Genomic DNA, 20,175 nt, shown 5'->3' with positions numbered 1-20,175 from the left:
CGGCACACTGGGGACTACTGCTGGCTGGGACGAAGGTGACCAGGTGACCGTCACGATGTTTACTGAGTGGCAGCCTTGCGCCCAGCTGGGCTGGGTGGGCCCCTCGCCTTCCTCACACCTGCTCCCAGCGACGCCCGGGACCTCCCTGCCTTATCTCCAATCCACAGACCGGAGGCGAGCATTTGACGGCCCCTCCTCATCTCCTCTGGACTGGGGGCATGGGGGGGACCCAACCCAGGGCACCTTGGGGAGACCGTGTCCCTTCCATCTGCAGCTCTGCTGCCTCCACGGACCCTCAGAGGCTCAGCTCTGTGGAGAAGCCATTTCCTGCCACTCTTTTCAGACCTCCTGACGGTCCCTTAAATGTTCTTGCTTTGATGTTGTTTTCTGCGCGAAGGGTGCGGTGGGAGCCAGAGGCCAGGCTGTAAACACCGCAGACAGGCTGCCGGCAAACGTGTAATTGAGTGGGAAGGTCGCTGTCGGCAGGCACGGAGGTAACCGCGCCCCTGGGAGTCTGGCTGCGTGGGCCTTGGGCCCCTGACCCCGCCACCCGTGGAGGGGCCGTCCCGGGAACTGGGACAGAGTCTGGGGAGGAAGGACAAGTGTTTTCTCACACCTGCGTCAGGACAGAACCTCACAATTGCTGCACCCCGACGAGGCAGGTTTGGGGACCTGGGCAGCAGCCGGCGAGCAGGGAGGGAACCGGCGCAGCCACCCACCGGCCACACCAGCTCTGCACCCGGAGGGAGGGGAAGCGCCGTGAGGACAGTGGCCTCCTCCGCCTCCTTCCTCGCTGCCCCCGGCCCCTGGCACTGCCTGGGCACTCACCCCGGAAAGCTCTGTCCACTGAGTGGAATCCCGGGAAGGCTGAGAACGCTGACCTCATCGGGCTGAGAAAGAACGACACTCGATGCCACGTGGCCGGTGTGCTCCAGGCCCAGCCCACGTGTGGCGGAGGCAGGGAGACAGCGTCGTGACCGTCCCCGGCCCGTGGCGTCAGCAAAGGCGAGGCCCTGGCTGAGTTACACACCGCGCGGGGTTGCCCGGGGAGCGGGGTCCGGCTGTTCACGGCCCACAGGCCAGGAGAGGTGGACCACCTCAAGGCCACACCGCTCCTCCGTGGTGGCAGACGTGGGACAAGGAGCCAGGCAGCCAGGCTCGGAGACAAGTCGGGGAACGGTGCCCTTCACCCAAACAGGACGGGATGCTGCCGCCCACCCCGGGCCCTGCCCCTCGGAGACCGGCTTCCATGGGAGGACGGCGGCCTCCGGTGCTGCCGCGGAGGCGTGTGGGCAGGCCCAGGGAGCGGTGCAGCGGCCGACGGGTTTTTCTGACCCTGTCTGTGGCTCTTCCTCAGCCCTGTCCACCTCCGCGGGGGGCTGGAGGTGGGAGGGCATGGAGGGGCAGAGGGGAGGGACAGGCAGCGCGGCCAGCGCCCCATCACTGGGGTGCGGCGACACCGAAGGGGAGGCTAGGTGGCACCAGCAGCAGCAAAGGCGGGGCCTGCAACTCTGTAATAGGTACCCTGACCCAGGAGGGCCTGGGGTTAGGATTGGGGGGGACGGTCCCTGACCCCTGGTGGGCCCCTGGGCAGGGCTGTGCCCTCTCCTTGCCTCCTCCTCGGCTGCCCCGTTCATGAAACGACTGAGTTCTGGCAGTGACCTCCCCACGTGGCAGAGCCTGGGTCCCCAGGTCCCTGGGGGGGACGGGAGCGGAGACAGCCCCCCCTCCCCTGCTCCGGGGAGAGAGAGCGCGGTGCCAGGGGAATTCTCCCTGACAAACGATTTCCTATTTATTGGTAAGAAAAGTTGCAGTGGGGATGAATTATTAACAAAGCGGAAGCGGAGAGTCTGCCGGGGCAGATTCTAATTCTAGATGCCTTGACCGGCTCGGTCTCTGCCTCTCCCCTCCCCCCTCCTCTCCGTCTCCCCACCCGCTCCCTCTCCCCCACCTCCCTCTGGTTTCATTGATTCCTGCTCCCGCCCTGAACTCCTTCCCCGCCCACCGGTTTCTCTGCCCTTCCCTCTGGAGCCGCCCCGGCAAGGTCACAGCTCCCTGCTGGGGACCTGCGGAGACTGACCTGCCTGGCTTTTCTGGGCGTTTTCTTGGGTTCTGTTTCTCACCGGAGCCGGGTCTTCCCAGCCCGACCGTTCCGTTCCTCGGGCGGGGAAGGGCCCCGAGCCAGGGCCAGTCGCCTCCCCGGGACTCGCTGTCCCTGGCGGACAGCCTCCAGAGCCTCGGTGATGGCCTCGACCCTGACCAGCCCCTGTGGACGCCTGCAGGGCAGAGGTCCGCCGAGGACCCGGAGTCTCAGTGGCCTCACGAACCCCGCAGGCCTGGCCCTAATGGAAGGAATCGCATCTCAGTGCCCAGAGCGGTTCCCCACGTCGTTTGGGGGGAAAAGGGAGACCTCCTTCTAGAACCTTCTGTCTGAGCCTAGACTCGAGAACAGCAGGCGACTGGCCTGGCATCACCCCGGGGGGCCGTGCAGTCACTGAGTCAGGGGAGCAGGAAGCAGCTGGCTGAGTGGGGGCCCCTCTGCTCCCCGCAGCTCTGGCTCCGCCCACAGAGCCTTTCCCAGGGCCCTCCGGCCTTCGTGGGGAGCCCTGGGCTGTCCAGGGGAGGGTCCCAGGGGGAAGCCCAGGTCAGAGGGCAGGGGGAACGGCCAGAGGGGGCAGGCTGGGGTCTTGCCAAGGCTCTGGCCAGACAAGGGTTACTCTCTCCAGGAAATGCAATTTTATTCCTTAAAAAAATAAAAAGGATGCATTCTAGTTTGTCCTGGGCACAACAGCCAGATTTTTAGGAATGTCTGGGGTGGGAAGTTCTGTCCTGACTGACCCCTGTGCCCCTCCCCCCACAGGTGACTTCCACACCCCAGCTCTGCACCTGGTACCACTGAGCAGACCAGATGCATGTGGGCGTGTGTCTCAGAGAAGGGATGGCTCTCTCTCCATTTGCATACCCCTAGTGTCAGGGAACTCATTACCACAAAAAAACACAGAGTGGCCAAACTGAACCGCTCACTCCCCAGAAAGCTTGGTGATAGATTCCAGTTCACATTCCCCATATTTTCTTCACTCTAGGCTCCTTTCTTCTACGCGTTAGTCCTGTTTTCTCTGGTTATGCTGCAAACACTTGCTAAGTGGTTAGGAAAAGGAGAGCAGGAGGCGGGGTTAGCCCCAGCCCTCCTCCCCAGCCGGAGCTCCAGAGCTTCCCGACCAGGGCCAGAGGGCAGCCCGCCGGCCCAACCTGCTCCCCCAGCAGCTGGCCTGCAGGGGGTGCCCTGGCCTCTCTCCGGCCCTCCCCCTCCCCCACCCCCTGGAGCCTCCCCACCCAAACAGCTCCACGCTCCCATTTAATTGTTTTGTAAGTAAATAAAACTAACTTAGGAGAGAGGGAAGGATGAAAGAAGGAAAGGAGAGCCGAAGGAAAGGCAGAGAGGCGAGAGGAAAGGAGAGCCGTCGTGGGGGCGAGGGGGGTGGGCGCGGAGGAAGAGCGGCCCCGCAAAGTGCATTATTGATTCTGGACTCAGAAAATGCTTAGAGAGTAGGAAAAACGTCCTGCTCTTTAAAAGCTCGTGCAGAGCATACGCTAGACGCAGGCAGCCTTCCCAGAGAGGGCCTGCCTGCTGACATAAATATTTTATCACGGAGCGAAAAAGAGCGGCGCGGAGGCTCTGAACGCTGCGGAGGGGGGAGGGCTGGGGGCAGGGCGGCCGGGGCCCCTCCCAGGGTCTGGCTGGAGCGCTCCAGGAGGGCGGCCGCCTGTCCCCGGGTCCCCGGGGCCTTTGCAGAGCCCCCTCTGCTTTCCTGAGAGGTGTCCTTGGCCTTCTTCCTGAGAAGCAGAACAATGGGGCCTGGCTGAGGCCTGAAAGGCCCAGGGCTGGTGCGGGGACGCCCTGCAAGGGGAGTCCACCCACAGGGGCGTGAGGTGGAAGCTTGATCTCCTCTGCCTCTCCCTGCCCCCCCGCCCTCCCCGGCCACCAGATGTCCTTTAGAAGCCACCCGTGTGTTTTCAGCCGCCCTGCTGGGTCCCAGAGCCACCCCGCTCTGGATGAAGTCCAGCCCCCAACCGCCCCTGGCTCTGCCCGCCTCTCCCACCCTGTCCCCTTTTCCTTCCGGAAGCCTCCACAGTGAGAACTGCATCTCACCAGACTTCGCGGGGATGATCTTCCACGTGAAAGTTCATTTTCTCTGTTCGTGGCCACCTCATGAGGTAAGGCACAGTCCCGATCTCACGCCCAAGGTCAGGGAGGCGCAGGGGGGCCGGGGCTCCCACGTGCTCTGGAGGGCCCGCTCGGCCCAGCCGCCTCTTGCTGCACGGTCAGCCCCTGGTTGAGGGGACTGTGCAGTGATCTTTTGTGTCTGCAAACTGCACACACAATTCTTAGGGATTATTTTACTATTGAAGCCACTTCCCCCCTGGGTGGGGGGGCAGAGGGTAAGAAGTCTCTGGCCCTGCCCCACACCTGGGCACACCTGGACAGGTGCGTCACTCTGGATGAAGCCCTTGGCGAGGGCGGGAGTGGCCATGCTGAACTAGGACATATTCATTCATACATTCATTCATTCACTCACGTATTCATTCATCAACTGTTTCTGCATGTCTTCTGTGGGCGAAACAGCCCTGGAGAAGCAGCGATCAGGCCTGGTCGCCCCTCACAGTCCCAGGGAAGGGGAGGGGTGTGAAAGCATGCCTGGACCCAGGGCCAGAACCTCTGCTCCAGATTGCAAGCAAGCCAACCATCCGGCGAAGCAACCAAGAAAAACCCTCTGAGGTGACTCAGGTGCCTGGGCAGGCTGGGGAGCCCAGTACAGTGATCCAAGGAAAGGCTCCTGGACCACAATGTCAGCTGTCATCCCCACTTTATAGGTGAGGGACGGAGGCCCCCAGGGGCCAGGCACACATCTGGGAACCTGGACCCTCTGACCCCTTATGGGGGGGGGTGTTGACCATGTTGCCATGACCACCAGACCAGTCCCTCATGCTTGGTGCTGTGAGTGGCATGGACAACAAACCCGGAAGGCTTCCTGGGGGTGGTGAGATTTCAGGAGGACAGGCTTGCAAGCATGGGTGGGCTGGATATGCACAGGTGGAGGCCGATGGACCAGGCTGTGAGGAGGGTTCCCCACGTAGAGTGGGGCCAAGCGAAGGGGCCAGATCAGACATGCAATAGGCTACAGGGAGAGAAGGGTTAATGCATTAGGCTAGGCCAGGAGCCTGGTGGCGTGCACAAGAGACAAGGCCACGGGAGGGGCCTGGAGCTGGCAGACCTGACGAGCAGCAGCTGCAGGAAGGCCTTGAGGCTGGCCGCCAGCGCCCGCCCAGGAAGAAAGGTGCAGAACCTGGGCACAAAGGGCAAGCAGGGAGCTGGCACCCCCAGGCCCCCAGGGGGCCAGAGCAAGGGTGGGGTGTCTGCAGCTCAGACACCAGGAAGGGTTCTGAGAGCAAACTCTCCCCCTCGGGACTTTGAACTGAACCAGCAGCAGCATGCTTAAGGCTGGAAGGGGCCGGCACAGTCCTGGGGAGACTGCTGGTGGCCAGCTTGGGGGTGGTGGTGGTGCTGTAACAAATCCCAACGCCCAGGTGCCCCCCAGAGGCCACGCAGCCTGGGTGGGGAGTGCCTCGAGCTCCTGGACTCCCCCATGCAGCCCTCTGAGGACCCCCGTGTGGGACAGGGCCTGGCAGAGTCCGGCTCACACAACCCAGCCCTGCCTTCTCCACTCCGGGGGCCCAGCTCCCACCAGGCTCGGGCCTTCAAGAAGCACAGGAGAGGAGGAAGCCACAGAGTACGATCCCCCTGTCCTGCTGCCGCCGCCAACCACATCAGGCCCTCGGGGACAGGTCTCGGCCCCAGCAGCCAGCAGATGACGGCTCCCTGGGAGACCCCACTGTGCAGCCAAGGTTGAGGCCAAGGCCTCCAGCACCCTGCGGTGGGACAGTTCTCCATCTTGGGGTGGCACCTGGCTCCCCAGCTCCCTTTCCAGCCTCCCCTCTGTCCCATGCCCCTGGCCCAGGCTGAGAGAAGCCAGACCCTTGGGGACCTGCATGGGGTGGGGGGCCGCCTGGTTCCAGAGAGACAGGCCACATGGAAGGCAGACGCCACCCCCCCACCCCTCCCTGCCGCTCCCTCCACCTCTACTTTTAGGTCCGATATTGTCCCTTGTTGGGCGCACTCCCCCCCCCCCACTTTTCCCCAGAAAAACAGGTCAGGCTGCCCCGGGCAAAGCCGTCTTGCCGTCCCCAGAGCTGGTACGTGGGAGCGAACACGCTGCCGGGTGCCGTGAAGGAAACAGGTTCGCAGACTCTGCCCCGTCTCCCGGGGCGGGGGTGGGGGAAGACCCGGCACCCCTCCCCCACCCTGCGCTGGGCTAGGAAGACGGGCTGGCAAGGACAGGACGCTCCCTGGGCACAAACGGCCGCCCGCGCACACACACACAGCCGCACACGACAACATCTCGATTGTAAAGATGCCCCGAGAGAGGGCCGGTCCGCAGGGTGGTCCGCAGGGTGGTCCGCAGGGCCCACAGGGGCAGCAGGGCGATGATCTGGGAGGCCCTGCCAGTGTTCGCAGCTCCGTGTTGTATGTGTGTGCATGCACGTGTATGTGTGCTCCTGTGTGCATGTGTGCTCCTGTGTGCACATGTGTACACATCTGCATGTGTCCACACACGCACATCCGTGAGGGGAGAGGCCGGGGTGAGCACGTGGCCCCGTGGTTAAATGACCAGGGTCTGAGCTGGAGCCTGGGCTCTGCCACTCAGTGTTGGAGTCTCAGTCCCCACATCTGTGAAATGGGGACAATGAGATGTAAGCAGAGTCTCCGCCGTGCAGGGGGTCTGGGAGGGCCGCATGGACACGGCGCTCAGCTGTGGAGAGAGCGAAAGGTCCCCTGTGGACTGGGTGGGCGGGGTGGGGGGAGTTTCCATATCATGGCGCACGCGGGCCTGGCACCCAGAGCACACAGAGAACACGGACGGCTCAGCGACAGAGAGACCGACAGCCCAGTGAAAAAGTGGGCAGAGGACTTGAAGAGAAGTTTCTATAAAGACATACAAAGTGGCCAGTAAGCGGACAGGGCCCAGCATCGTCAGCTGTTCAGGAAATGCAGCTCAGAACCACAGCGAGATGCTGCTTCTCACCCACTAGGTCGGCCACAGTAAAAGATGGAAAATAACAAGTGTTGGCAGGGATGCGGGGCACCGGAGCCTTGGGCGGGGCCGATGGGGGCGGACGAGGTACAGCCGCTGCGGAAAGACACTTTGGCAGCTCCTCAAATGCTTAAATACAAAAATCACCGTCTGACCCAGCAATTTCGCTCCTAGGTATCTACCCGAGAGAAAGGAAAACATAAAAAACCTCATACGCAAATGTTCACGACAGTTTGATGCATGACGGCCAAAAAGCGCGAACAACCCAGGGTCCTTCGGCGGATGGCGGATGAGCAAGCTGCGGAGGACGGTGCGGGGGGGGGGGGTACCACTCGGCCACGAGGAGGAGTGGGTGCCGGCCAACCACTGCTGCCCCACGGAGGAACCGTGGGAGCGGGATGCCGAGGGAAAGGAGCCAGGCCCAGAAGCCCCGAGTTGTGTGTGAAGCATCTGGAAAGGGCGAATCCCCAGACGGGAGGAGGGAGCACTGGGGAGTGGCCGCCAGTGGGGACTGGACGTCCTGCCCAGGGGTGGACAGAGGCGGTGGTTGCACAGCTTGGTAGCGTACTCAGTGTTAGGACACTGCCCGCCTACAAGTGGATGCAAAGGCAAATTTTATGTTACACACACACACATTTTTTTCTTACAGCAATAAAATTTTTCAGGGGTTAATTTCGTGTGACGTAAATTTCACCTCCATTTAAAAATTAAAGAAAACATTTTAAAATGCTTCATCACAGAAAACATGTTTCAACCACGCACGGTGCCAGGCGCTAACTGAACCGGCGGTGCCGGCGGCCCTGCGGCAACACAGGTGCGGCACCCCAAATCGTCACTCTGGCGGCCAGAGACCAGCACGGTGCTGTGTGGGCGTGGCAGCCATTAACATGAAAGACAATTCAGATTCTTTGTGACGTCGCATTGTATTGTGTAGCACTTGGCTTGGTCTTTGTTTTGATGTTCATTTATGAGAATACTATGGTAAAGGAATTTGAACTTGAACCCTGCCTGCGCTGGGGACAGGACTCACACCGGAACACCGCTTTGTGCCTGGAGTCCCCTCTCCTGTCCGTCTGTGAGCAGGGCTAAACCCCAGCCTGCGCTACCCCCCAACCCCAGGGTGTATCTGGCCATCAGTCACCCAGGAGCTGGTTCATCTGGCCAAACCCCAGCACCATCGCACAGCTGGGGACACTGAGGCCGGGGGCGTGGCCTGGTGTCCCGGCAGCGGGAGACTCCGCCCCCGCTGAGAGGGGGCCGGCTCCCAGCCAGCGCCGGCTCTGCTCTAAGGTGCTGCCCTGTCCCCTGCCAACAGTTGGCGTGTGCTCGGGGAATCAGAAGCACATTTTCATATATTTCAGCGAATCTGATGCTGAGGAAAAACAAATCGGAACCCGTAAACCAAAGGCGAACAGAACCGGCTCCTGCCTCATCTGCCGTGTCCCACTTTCTGGGCCCCCCCGGGAAGGAGCCCGGCACCCTTGGGGGCCACGTGGGCTGGGCCCGGCCCCAGGCAGGGGAGCGGGGCTGTGGGCCGTGTGATGGGGACAGAGCTCTGCAGCCTGGGCTGCTCCTGGGGCGGCGACGGCTGGGTCCCAGAGCTGGTCCTTTGAGGCGGCCAGGCCCTGTCCAGCCTCGGGGCCCTCCATGCCCTGTGGGCCCCCAGGCCTCTGCCGGCCCGGCCCACTGTCCCCTGCTCCTCTCCCTGCAGCCACACCCTTGGCCTTGCCCCAGACCCTAGAGATTGGCTTCCAGCCGGACGGAGGGAGGCTGAGCCGTTTAGGGGGCCTGGGAAGCCTCGCCCTGGTCATCCATCAAATGGCACTGCAACGTCCCACGCCCGTGGCTCTGAGGAGCAGAGTAGTGGAGCAGCTTGTCCCGGTCACCCACACGACCCCCCGCATGTCACCTGGACCCCCTTCCTCCATGTCTGTGCTCACGCCATTGCTTCCGCCCGGGGCCGCCGCTCCTCTGAATCCTTCCGGCCCTTTAAGGCCGCGGACCACCCCAGACCACCCCGGTGGCCAGGCCCCCGGGACCGCCAGCGCCCACGAAACCCTCCCCCACGTTCCACGCCTGGCCGAGGGGATCAGCTTCGGCCTGCGCTTTCTGCTTTTGCTCCCCTTGCCTCTCAAGCTGCGTTCCAGGGTCGAGGAAAGCTCCTGAGTTTCGGGTCATCTTTCGGCGCCAGGCACCCCACCGAGGCCTCTCGCACGCCTGCTCCACCCACCGACTGGCAGGAGCTGCCTTCGAGGCGCGCCTGGCACCGCCCCCACTTTCAGGTGAAGAAAACCGAGTCCCAGAGCCACAACCCCGAGAGGCGGGAGAAGCATGAGCCCCTTCGGCCCCATCCCAAACCCCGAGTTCTCGTCCCCCCAGCCCGGTCCCTCTTGGGGGGCAGCCGGCCTGTCTGCCCATCCCCATCCCCCGCCTCGGCGCACCTGGAGAAAAATGGAGATGCACCAGAAACCAGGGCTGGGGAGCGTAGACACAGAAGAGGAAGAGGAGCCTGGGGAAGGTGCGACTACGTTTACTGGAAAGTTCTAGAACCTCGCAGTCTCTGACTCTCTTTGGAAAGACGTCTCCCCAGGCCCTTTCTCCTTCCCCCACCTGGCGCTCCAGCCGCACCGCCCCCTCCTCTCGTACCGCCCCCTGCTCTCCGAGCAGCTCTGGGCCCAGACCCGCCCTCTTCAGAAGAGTCAGGGGCAAGGGCTCCCTCCTGCGCCCCAGACCTCGCGGGCAGAGCCGCCCCGTCCTGTCACCTCCCTGTGCAACAAGATGTCATGCATGGAACTATTCTTGTCCTCAGCTGGGCCCTGCCTCAGGCGTTTCCAGACATTGAGCAGCTGTAAAACGAAGGGTTGGGGGAAGCTCAGGTTCCAAAGTCACTTCCTGCTTGAGGACAGAGCTGTGCAGGCCTCCCGGTGTCATCTGATCAGGACCCCCCCACAGAACGGGGGGTGGGGGGGCACTCGAGGACGGAGCAGAGGCCTCGGGGGCCAGTGGGGGCCCTGGCGCTCCCTGCAAGGCTCGGCTCTGGCCTTCCCTCGTCCGCAAGGCCTCCCTGGACCTCCCTGCCCTTCCGGCTCGCCCATTCACTCCGCAAAACGCTGTCTGAGCCCTGGCTGGGCCAAGAAGCAGGGCGGGGGGGCGGGGGGCAAAGACGAACAAGACAGCCCCGCCCCCTGAGGGGCTCACAAGCCAAACAGGAGCAGCCGTCAGGAATAGGAGAACCAGCAAGAACAAGCATCTCCCCGGTGCCAGGCAGGCGCGGTGCTCAGGGCCGTCCCGTGGGTGTGTTCTGTGACTAGCCCCCGTTTAAGCGGAAAAGGCTCCGGGAGGTTAGGCCTCATGCCAGAGGTCACGCAGCACGGGATGCCCACCTCCACCTGTCCAGCCCGGGGGCCTGAGCGCTGACCGTCAGGCCACATCAGTGAGAACAATGACAGGGGCGTGCCCAGACGGGGACATTCGAACCCGCCTGGGCCAGGCAGTCAGGGCAAGCCTCCTGGAGGAGGCGGAGTCCCACCCAAACCTCCACGCTGAGCGGGGTCACCCAGGTGAATGGGGGGGCCGCAGGAAGAAAGCAAAGGAGGGTGTTGCGGGTGAAGGGGACGGCCTGGGCACAGCCAAGGGGGGGCATTGAGGGGGCTGTGGTGGGGTGGGACGAAGGGCCCCCCCTTTGTCCCTGCTGTCTGCGGTGTCCCTCTTGCTGCTGACCTGGCCCTGCAGGAGTCATTTCCTGTTGCCTTGCCCCCTGTGTCCGGCGTGAGGTCGACCTCAGGTCTGCCGGCCGGAGAGGTGGGACTGGGAGAGGGGAGAGGCTGCCGGGACCGTCCCATGCTCTCCTCTGTGGCTCTGGGGCCAGAAGGCAGAGTGGGGACAGGTCCCGGGCGGGACACGGCACTCCACATTTCCAACGAGGGGAGGCCCCGCGCCTGGTCCGAGGACCACACTTCGGGTCGCAGGTTGGTGGCTGGGGGCTCCCTTTGAACACTGCCTGCCTGGTCTGGTCTGCAGCTGGTGCCGGCATCTCTCTCTCTCTCTCTCTGTCTCTCTCTCTCCCCCCCCTCCCTCCTTCCTCACCAGCTCTCTCCTGAAGCTCAAGGGTTATTAGCTTTCGTCTCAGAGACACAAGGAAAGGGTTCCCCCCTTTCAGGGTGGTGGTCCCCTCTGTTCCGGAGCACTGTGGGGCTGTTCCTCATGCCCACGGGCACCCTAGGGGGGTCCGGGTGTGGCAGTTGCCCTCAGGGGCCGAGAGCCCTCTCCGGGCACCGCCTCCCCCTCCCGTCCTCCGCCCTGCAGCCCCGCCGGCCAGGCCCTGCGAATCACGGGGTGGCGGGCACCTCCCTTCCCCTGCAGCCCCGCTGAGCTCTCTCCCTTGCCTGCGAACTCTCGGTTGACAGGGCATCCCTATTAATTCTCATTGTGCATTTAGAGCCAATCGGTTTTTATTTATTCATTTATCTTAGTCTTCCTTCCCCCGCCCCTTCCTCACCAGGCTGGAATTTACAATTCGGTTCTCAGGTGGCTCTGCGGAAGGACACAGCCTGGGGCGAGGCGGAGCCTGCGCCCCGAACCCTGCGCCCCGAACCCTGCGCCCCGAACCCTGCGCCCCGAACCCTGGAACGGGCAGCCGCCCCGTGGCCCCTCTGCACTCTCGGGGTGCTCTGGGGCTCCCGCTCCAGTTGGTGGGATGTGGGGACAGCCCAGAACCGGCTGCAGGAGGGATGCCTGGGAATGGGGACCCGACCTGGCATGGCCAGGTTAAGGGGGCAGTGGGCCGCCCAGCTACCATTAGCGCGCCCCCTGGCGGCCAGTTGGGAACACGGGCTGTGGCTGGAGGAGCTTGAGCTGCCGGAGCACGCTCCCTCTGCTGCAGTCCTGAGGCTGGAGACACAGGGCGTGGCCTCCTCCGGGCAGAAGGGAGGCGAAGAAGAAAAAGCAGGGACGCCACCAAGGGCGGAATGACTACAAAACGAAGCGGATGACAGCTGCCACACACTGAGCACCTACTATGTGCCGGCACTGTACCCAGGACACACACGCCGGGGCTGCATCCTTCCCCCCACGATGACGGAGGACGAGGCTGGAGCTAGGAGAGGGGGCACTGGGCCGCCTGGTGGGTACGCCCCCAGCTCCCAGCCTGCCTTCTAAACCAGTGACCTTGGCCGCGTTTAGACGGCACCTGCTAATCCTTACACTGGGATTAGAACAGTCCCCGCCCCAGCCCATCCGGGGGACCGTTAAGGAGACACGCACAGGACCCGCTCGGGAGAGACTGCAACCCACAGCGGCATCGGGGGTGAGCCCACCTGGGCGGGACCCCTCCTGTCTGCAGGAGCCGGAGGCCGGCCCCCCTCCCAAGGAAGGATGCCTTCCACCTGACGAGGTGGCGGCCCGCCCTGGCGACCTGCGCGTGGCCATCGACTGCCGTGGGACATTGGAGTCCCGCAGACAGGTGTCCAGGCACCGAGGGCCCACCTGCGAGGGAGGCGTCAGATTTCTTCTTCTTCCCCCGCCTCCCCCGCCTGCCCCCTCGCCTGTCTGTCTGCCCAGGGGAGAAGCAGGCGGAATCAAAAGCCTCTTCCCAGGCTCTGGGCTCAGGCTGGACTGTGGGGCGACCCCCAACCCCGGCAGCAACACCGGGTTCTCCGGGTGAAGGCGGAGGTCCAGGGCCCAGGGCATCCAAGCCAGCTTTGGCCAGGAGAGGCCCTCAGACTTGCATCTGATGGTCATCTCCACGCCTCCAGTCCTTTGACTAGAAGCTGGTCCAGTGAAGTATGATTCAGCTGCCCCGCCCCCATCCCTCCCCCAGCACATTAAGGCAACGATTAATATTTAACAGAAGCGATATTGTCAAGCCTCTAACATGAGAGGCAGAGGTTGCCTCTGCCCCGGGAGCGTGCGCCGAAGCCCTCACGTGAGCTGGGTGGACGGCCAGCCTGAGGTGCAGGCTCAGAGCTGGGCTGCCCCTGGCCCTGCCTCTGACCTTGAGGGACCAGCCTCCTGGCCTGTGTCTGAGCCAGTGGAGCTCTGGGGACCCCAGTGCAGTGATCCCCATGGACTGCGGCCCCCAGCCCCCAGCCTTCCCTCCCCCCCACCCTCTCTCCTCAGTCCAGCCAATACCCAGCTGGGCTGACTGCTCTGGGAGGGGACCGCCGTGTCCCCTGGGACTGAGGCCCCCTCAGGAGCCTGGTAGGGACACTGGCTCAGCCCAGCTACACACCCACAGACCGGGTGGCTCCCCCAGGGCCATGGAGGCAGCAGACACCCCAAGGATGACACTGAGCCCCTCCCGTAAGCTCCTGCCTGGTCCCTTGCCAGGCACCGGGCCCAGTGGCGACGGCTCCTCCAGACAGGCTGTCGGCTCAGCGACTTTGGGCCCGGACACCTGACTCCCAGTTTTACCCCTTCCTGGTGTGCAACTCTGAGCCTCAGTTTCTCCACCTGTGTGATGGGAACGGCAACGGCTGCCATCTGGGGGCCCTCGCTTGGTGCCCAGCCCCACTCCCAGCACTTCACACGCATAAATGAGTGCATGTTCTCCTTACAATGACCAGGAGTGCGTGCGGCTGGGTGCCCGCTTTACAGAAGACGGCACAGAGACCCAGGGACGCTACGGGTCCGGAGCCACCCCCGGAAGCTCCTACAGAACCACCCTGACTGAGCGGAGGGGAGGTTCCCGCCTGACAGGTGTCAGGCCCCACCCACAGACTCCTGGAGCGTGCAGAGGCGGTCTTGCTGCCGCCACCATAGCTTGAGTACAGGGTGCTCCGCGGCACACAGGGACGGCATCCAGAGGGGCCCCGGACACACTGCCCGCCCTGGTCTGACCCCTCCTCCCTCCCTCCCTGGCGCAGACCCTCTCACTTCCATCACGCCTCCGCCCACCCAGTGCCCGCTCGGTGCCTGGCATACCCCGACCCGGCAGAACTGTGTGCTGGGCTGGGGGGCGGGGCCAGGAGGCCGCAGGGCAGGAGGCAAGAGCAGAGGGAGGGCAGAGTGTAGCGTGGCGAACGGCACCCAGCTCACTCGCCCAGAATGCTGACTTCCCACAGGGAGGCGGGGCGCATCTGCGAGGCTGGAACTTCAGCACCTGTGGTCGTCCCCAGAGCGCAGGATTCAGTGGTCCGCTGGCTAAGAGTTTCCCCACCCGAAGAATGGTGTCACCTGACCCCAGAGTCCTCAGGGTGGCCTCGGCTTTGGCGCATTTCCGAGGCGGGGCAGAAACCTGGTCCCAATCCAAAATGCAGGACGGCCAACCTAGCACCCGCTCCTCCCACTCTGCTCGCCCATCGCAGGGGTCCGTCCCAGGCCCCACGCCCCCATCGGCCCGAGCACTCCCAACGGCAGCGAGCTGACTTACGTGGGAGCAGAATCTCTCAGGGGGGTCTCCGCACGTGATGCCCGAGGGCTCCACCTTCACCTTGACGTAGTCCTTCAGGCGCATCACCTTGGGCTGGCAGGCGTAGAACTCCCAGGTGGGGCCCTCCTCCGAGGTCACCCAGGACTTGCAGATGTCATAGTCCCCCGAGGCCAGCGGGAGGCAAGGCAGGAGCAGAGCCAGCAGGCCCAGCATGGCTGTACAGTGCGCGGAGAGGCCCCGGAGAAGCAGCGGCTGGGTCAGGCGGCGCTGACGGCCCCGGCATGGAAATGCCACATCTGCCGGGCGACGGGAGCCAGGTGTCCCGGGGACGCGAGCGCGGCTGCCGAGGGGGGAACGGCGAGGGGCCCACTCTTTCCAAGAGGCCGGCACGGAAAACCCCGACCCGGCGTCTCTCAGGCTGCCGGCGGGCAGGTCAGAAAGTGGCCCACGACTCCGCGTCCTCCTGACCTTGGCATCGCACCTCCCCCAGAGGCGAATCTGATCAAGTCGGGCAGGCTCTCAAATTGTGACAGAGGGTGGAAATGGGATAGGGAGGAAGCCCACGGGGACCTGGCATGGGGCCGGGTCGGACTGCCTTCAATTCTGGTCCTTCCACGCAGGCCAGCTCTCCGAAGGGCCCGTCATGGGTGATGTGCCCAGCGCCACCGGCAGCGCGGCCCTCGGGCCTGTGTCGTAAAGAGAAAATAAAAATCAGGGGGCGGGCGCGCTCGCCGCCGACATGTGCCTCCACGGGGCTGCGCGCGGCATCTCAGGCCAATAAAAGAGATTTCTTCTCGCGCGGACTTCCAGTGGCAGCACTCGTGAGGCTGGGCCGGACCATCAAAAAGCGACCGAGGTTGCTAACTGGGGAGAAGCTTATTTGGCTCTGCTCTTGTGAGGACGGGCGCGAGGCGGGGCTGGCTGCCCTTGGCTGGTAGCCATTGGCAACTTATTGTGAAGTTCGGGGACTTCGGCTCAGCCCATGCAGGTACTCAAGAGTCTGGCTTGTCTTTCACGGGAAGAGGGAGGAGGACTCATTAGCAACAACACCTGCAAGGAATTAAAGAGAGAAGGGCATGAAGATGCGTGAGAACAAAAGCACTCTGGCACAGGGCGCAAAAATGAGGCTGCATTAGCGTGGCCTCCCGAGGAAACTGGGTTATTTTTATAATGCTGGAGTCGCGCGCTTGGAAACGGGGCGCATCCTTTAGAAGGGGGACGCATCTTTCCCTCGCTTCATGGGGGCGTTAGGCCAACAAAGGGCCCCCGCTTGGGGTCAGCGACCCCCTCCAACGCGCCCAGGAGCCAGGATGGAGTGGCTGCTTTACAACAACACCATGACGGACGAGTCCAAACGTCTGAGCAGAGGTGAGACTGTAAGCGTGGGTGCCCGTGGGGCTGTGCACGCAGGGACACGCAAACAGAGCGGCCCAGGGGCGGCCCCCGGCCAGGGAGCCGATGCCGGTCTCTCCAAACTCGGAAGCGGTGAGTTTCACCTTCACCTCCGAGAGCCCAGGGGTGTCGAAGACTTCAACCCAAGCGACAGGGGTTTGTCATTTCGATTTTGCGACCGAGGCCAAGCAGAACCCTGCAAGCAGCCGGAGACGGCGTGTTTAGAAGCGGGCCGCTGTTAGGATGGCTACTGCTCCACCGTTTTAAGCGACTGGAGATGATCTAAAAGCCCTGAACAGATGTAACCCAGGCAAATGTCATCTTGCAAAAAAAAAAAAAAAAGCCAGCTGCAGGGATGCGGTGTGCTCCCAGACACCTGATACATCCGTCACCGGGGGAACGGGGGTCCCGCCAGTGTGGGATGCGGACCGAAAGCCCTCGCCAACAGGGCAAAGGTCGCTAAGGCGAGTCCCAGCAGACCGCCCACCTGGTTCATTTATTCTGGCTGTCACCCCGTGGGGACGGCTCCCAGCGCCCCACCCGCTGCAGAGGGGCGCCCCCCTGCCCCCCCAGCCACGGTGCACAGAGGGCCCCTGGGGAGGTGGCTACACTTCGGTGAGACCCCGCTGTCCGCCAGCACACACACACACACACACACACACTCCTGCCCCGCACCACGACAAACCCACGGGAAGGACGCTGTCCCTGTCCCGAGGGGGGCTGGCGGCGCAGCACCGCCCCAGGAGACACCGGCGGCGCCCCAAGCTCCAGGGCCAGGTCGTCCATCTGAATTAAGGCGGCCCCCGCCCCCACCTGCTCCGGAGGGAGCGGCTCCTGATGGAGATGAATGAGGGGCCGTGGGGACCACAGGCTCACGCCTCACCTCTGTGGCTGCTGAAAGAGAAACCTGTTATCCAGTCTGCCCGGCCTTGACTGCGCTTCTGGCTAGAAAACTCTCAGAAAGGACCCGCCTGGCGATTATTTTTACAACCCGAGAAAATGTAGTAAAAATAAAATAGCTCGGCCAGCAAAGGTTGTGATGCCCCTCTCTACCCAGGCGAGCTCTGCGCCGCCAGGAACTGGCAGGTCCCTAATTAAATCTGCTGGCCGCGGCGTCCGACTGTTCACAAGCACCTGCCGGCGGGGGCACCTGGGGCGCGGGGCTGGGGGCTTCCTTCCTCGGCCGGCGGGACCAGCGGCTGCTCCGCCGCTCGGGGCTCCGCCGGCGCTGGGCTGGAGGCAGCCAGGCGCCGAGGCCCGGAGGGAGGCCGGGAGGCCCGGAGGCATGGGCGCGCGGGGCCACTCGCAAATCTATTAATTGCATCGCAATTCCGTGGGCTTCAGTGCCACGCGTTCCCTGGAAAATGCGCGGGGGGTGGGGGGCGCGGCGGTGGCGGCGGACCACAACAAAATCTGGCGGGAGCGGGGGTAATAAACGTGTTTACAACCAGTCAATCAGCTGGGCGTTGCTGCCATCGTGGGGGAATTGTGAACTCAGCACGCAAATATTACAGTCGCTTTTTGCCAAAAGAGAAAAGAAGAAAAAAAAAGGGAGGGGGCGGAGAGACGCAACAGTCCCCGGAACAGGGAGGCGGAAAGCGGGAGAGAGAAGCCAGCCGGGAAATTTCACAGTGAGAGGTTGTATCCCGGCGGGTCGTTTTCTCCCTGGGAAATAAATCTCCACCTGATATTATTAAGAAACTGCAGCTCCCCGAAACAAATGGAATCGATGCGCTTTATTTTCTTTTAAGAGTCCTCCGGAGCCGAGGGGGCTGATGGCCACGGTATTAAAACCCGAAAATTAGATTCTACCAGGATTTCTGAACTCCGATTCCTCTGTCTTATTGAATTAGCGCCTCTCCAAGCCGGCTCCTCCCGGGCCCGCGGGCTGCGCCCTCGTGGGAAACTTGCCGCCGTGGGCGCGGGGCCCCTGGGGTCGCTGGAGGGAGGCGCCGGGGGCTTCTCCCGGGACCCGGCCACCCCGAGGTTTCCGCTCCCTTCCCAGCGTGGGCGGCCACGGAGGGTGAAAGTGCCTGCCGGGGGGTGGTGCCCGGGGAGAACAGGGGGGAGCCCGCCGGGGTCACCTTCCGGCCCTCCGCTCCCCTCCGCGAGCCCCTCTCACCGCCGGCTCCGCGAGCGTCCCGCGGCCGGAGCCTCGGTGCCCCAGCCCCGGAGCAGGACCCTGCTCCGCCTCCCGACGAGCCCACGCCCTCTCGGCGACCGCGGAGCCGCGAAAAGTTCCGTGCGTGCGGGAGACGCGGCGCGAGGAAGAGGCCGCGGCAGGGCTGAGGGGGCCGGGGCGGGTCCGCTCCCAGCCGCGCGCGCCTGGAGGTCCGGGTGAGTCCGCGCTCCGGGTCGGCTGCACGCGGCGTGCACGGCGCGCGAGCGTGCGGGGCAGCCCCGCGGCGGCTTGCTGTCTTCCGAAGTTGAGTGCAGGCCACCGGGGCAATGAGTAATCGCGCCCTTAACACAGGCCGGGCCGGCTCGGAGGGCGCCCCTCGTCGGGTCCAGCCTCGGTTCGTGAGAAGACACCCAGCGACGCGGCGCCCGGGAGTTGCGTCCTGCTCCCCAGCTCTGCAGCCGGCAGCGACCCTGCGGCCCCCCGCCCCCGTCCCCCCCACCCCGGACCCACGCGGGCAACTCACTCCGGAGCCGGCGACCCCGCGAGCCCACGGTCCTCTTCCCGCCTTCCCGCCGCTTCTGCGCCCCCCATCTGTGCGCCGCCCCGTTCGAGGTGCGACTCCACTTCGTCCCCAAGCCTGTCCCTGCGCCACCCCTCCCCCAGAAATCCTCCCCTCCCGGCACGGAAAGAAGTTTCCAGTCCTGGCTGGCCAGAGTTCCGCTGTGCAATTCACGCCCAGTTTTCGGAGAGATGGGAAGGGGGTGCGGGGTGGGGGGTGTGTGTGCGGGGGGGTCTCTACGGGTCGGCAATTAAATTGGGGTGGGGGCGCGAGAGAAGGGCGAATTTCCTTTCCGCAAACGCATCCAGGCATTCTCGCCACATCCATCCCCAGCACAGACGCGCGCGCACACACGCGCACGATGGAGAAAGCCCCTGGTGGGGAAAAGCCGGCGCGGAAGACCGGTGACTCCTTTAAGACGCCGCTACAAATGCACACTCACACGCCCCTCTCCGGCTCCGGTCCTCCGCCGGCGGCAGCCGCGACCACACAACTTTTGCATCCGAGCCTCTGCGGGGCGGCTGTCCGCGGCTCCCGGCCGGGGAAGCCTGCGTGGTCACCGAAGCCCTTTAAAAACGAAACCAGGCTGGCAAAGCTGCAGCAGCGCTCCCCCCCGCTCGCCGGCCGGGCTCTCCCCGCCCGCCTTACCCGGGCTCGGAGCAGCTTCCCGGAGCGGAGACCCGGGAGGCCGAGGACCGCCTCCCCGCTCTGGCTGGCGCTGGGTGGGGGCGCGGGCTGAGGGCTGCGCGCTGCTGCTCCGTCCCCGCGCCGCTCCCGCCGCCGCCGCCGCCGGGGCCGTCAGCGCGGGGCTGGGGCGCCCTCCGGCCGCCGGGGGGGCCGCCCGCAGCCGTCCCGGGGACGCGGGCCGGGGGAGGGGGCCGCCCGCGCCGCCAGCATCGCCCGCCCCGGCCGAGCGGGAGGTCGCCGCTAACAAGTGCAAACTTTTCGGGCCCCCGGGGCGCCGTGGAGAGGACCCGCGCTCGGGCGCCGGACTGCCCCCGGCCCGGGTGGGCTTCGCGGCGGCTCGTCGGGGCTCCGGGGCATCCCCCCGCGCGGGGTGGGCCGGTTGGCGGAGCGCTTCGCGGCCCCCCTGCGCTCCGTTCCAAGTTAATGCCGAGGCTAAATCCTCCTGCCGTCACTCACGATCACCATCGGGGCTTTTATCTCTCGGTCTGATCCGGGCTGCGTAACTTCCTCTGTGTGGCTTTAACACACCATCCCACCGCGGAGCAACGGTCTTCTTAAAGGTGCAGGAAGGAAATACAGCGAGGCTCGGGGGACGCGCCGCGGCCCGGGAGGGGCGCCGCGAGCAGGGGCGTCCCGGCGGGCCCGCGGCCAGGGTGGCCCCCCGCAGGCGGCCGCGGGAGCGAGCCTGCCCTGGGGGGTCGCTGCCTAAACATCTCCTCCCGGCCCGGGGGCCAGCGGGTCCCCGCGCGCGGGGCGCATCCTCAGCCAGCGCGGGTCAGGCGCCGCAGGGCTGGGGCTTCCCTTCCCGAAACCGGGACCCTGGGGCCTGCCGGGGCGCCGGCGCCCATGGGCGTGGGGGCTGCCCCATCGGCGGCACCGGGGAGGGGACCCAGTG

General features: G+C 64.6%; 1 protein-coding gene and 1 long non-coding RNA gene across 7 annotated transcripts in view; one reads left to right on the top strand and one right to left on the bottom strand.

The window, feature by feature from the left end:
- NTNG2 (netrin G2) overlaps positions 1-19,882 on the bottom strand; it is a 53,884-nt gene extending 34,002 nt beyond the window's left edge. For 4 of the 6 annotated variants that reach the window (XM_045846202.1, XM_045846205.1, XM_045846207.1 and 1 more), the window contains exons 1-2: positions 19,242-19,882; positions 14,521-15,570 (exon numbers count right to left, since the gene is read on the bottom strand). In XM_045846202.1, the coding sequence (XP_045702158.1) occupies positions 14,521-14,733 (213 nt within the window). In that variant the 5' untranslated portion in view covers positions 14,734-15,570; positions 19,242-19,882. Of the gene's footprint in view, positions 1-14,520; positions 15,571-19,035; positions 19,161-19,241 lie in introns of all 6 variants that reach the window. The other 2 variants (XM_045846203.1, XM_045846206.1) reach the window with 2 other exon arrangements.
- Positions 4,059-7,823, top strand: LOC123823449. The gene is made up of 2 exons (XR_006786532.1): positions 4,059-4,215; positions 7,326-7,823. It is a non-coding gene; the product is annotated as an uncharacterized LOC123823449 (long non-coding RNA).
- Positions 19,883-20,175: the final 293 nt, after the last annotated feature.

This window comes from Phyllostomus hastatus, unplaced genomic scaffold, assembly GCF_019186645.2.
Source record: "Phyllostomus hastatus isolate PE091 unplaced genomic scaffold, TTU_PhHast_1.1 phas_contig_495, whole genome shotgun sequence".
Lineage (NCBI taxonomy): Eukaryota > Metazoa > Chordata > Mammalia > Chiroptera > Phyllostomidae > Phyllostomus > Phyllostomus hastatus.
This window is presented reverse-complemented; position numbering and strand designations above follow the sequence as displayed.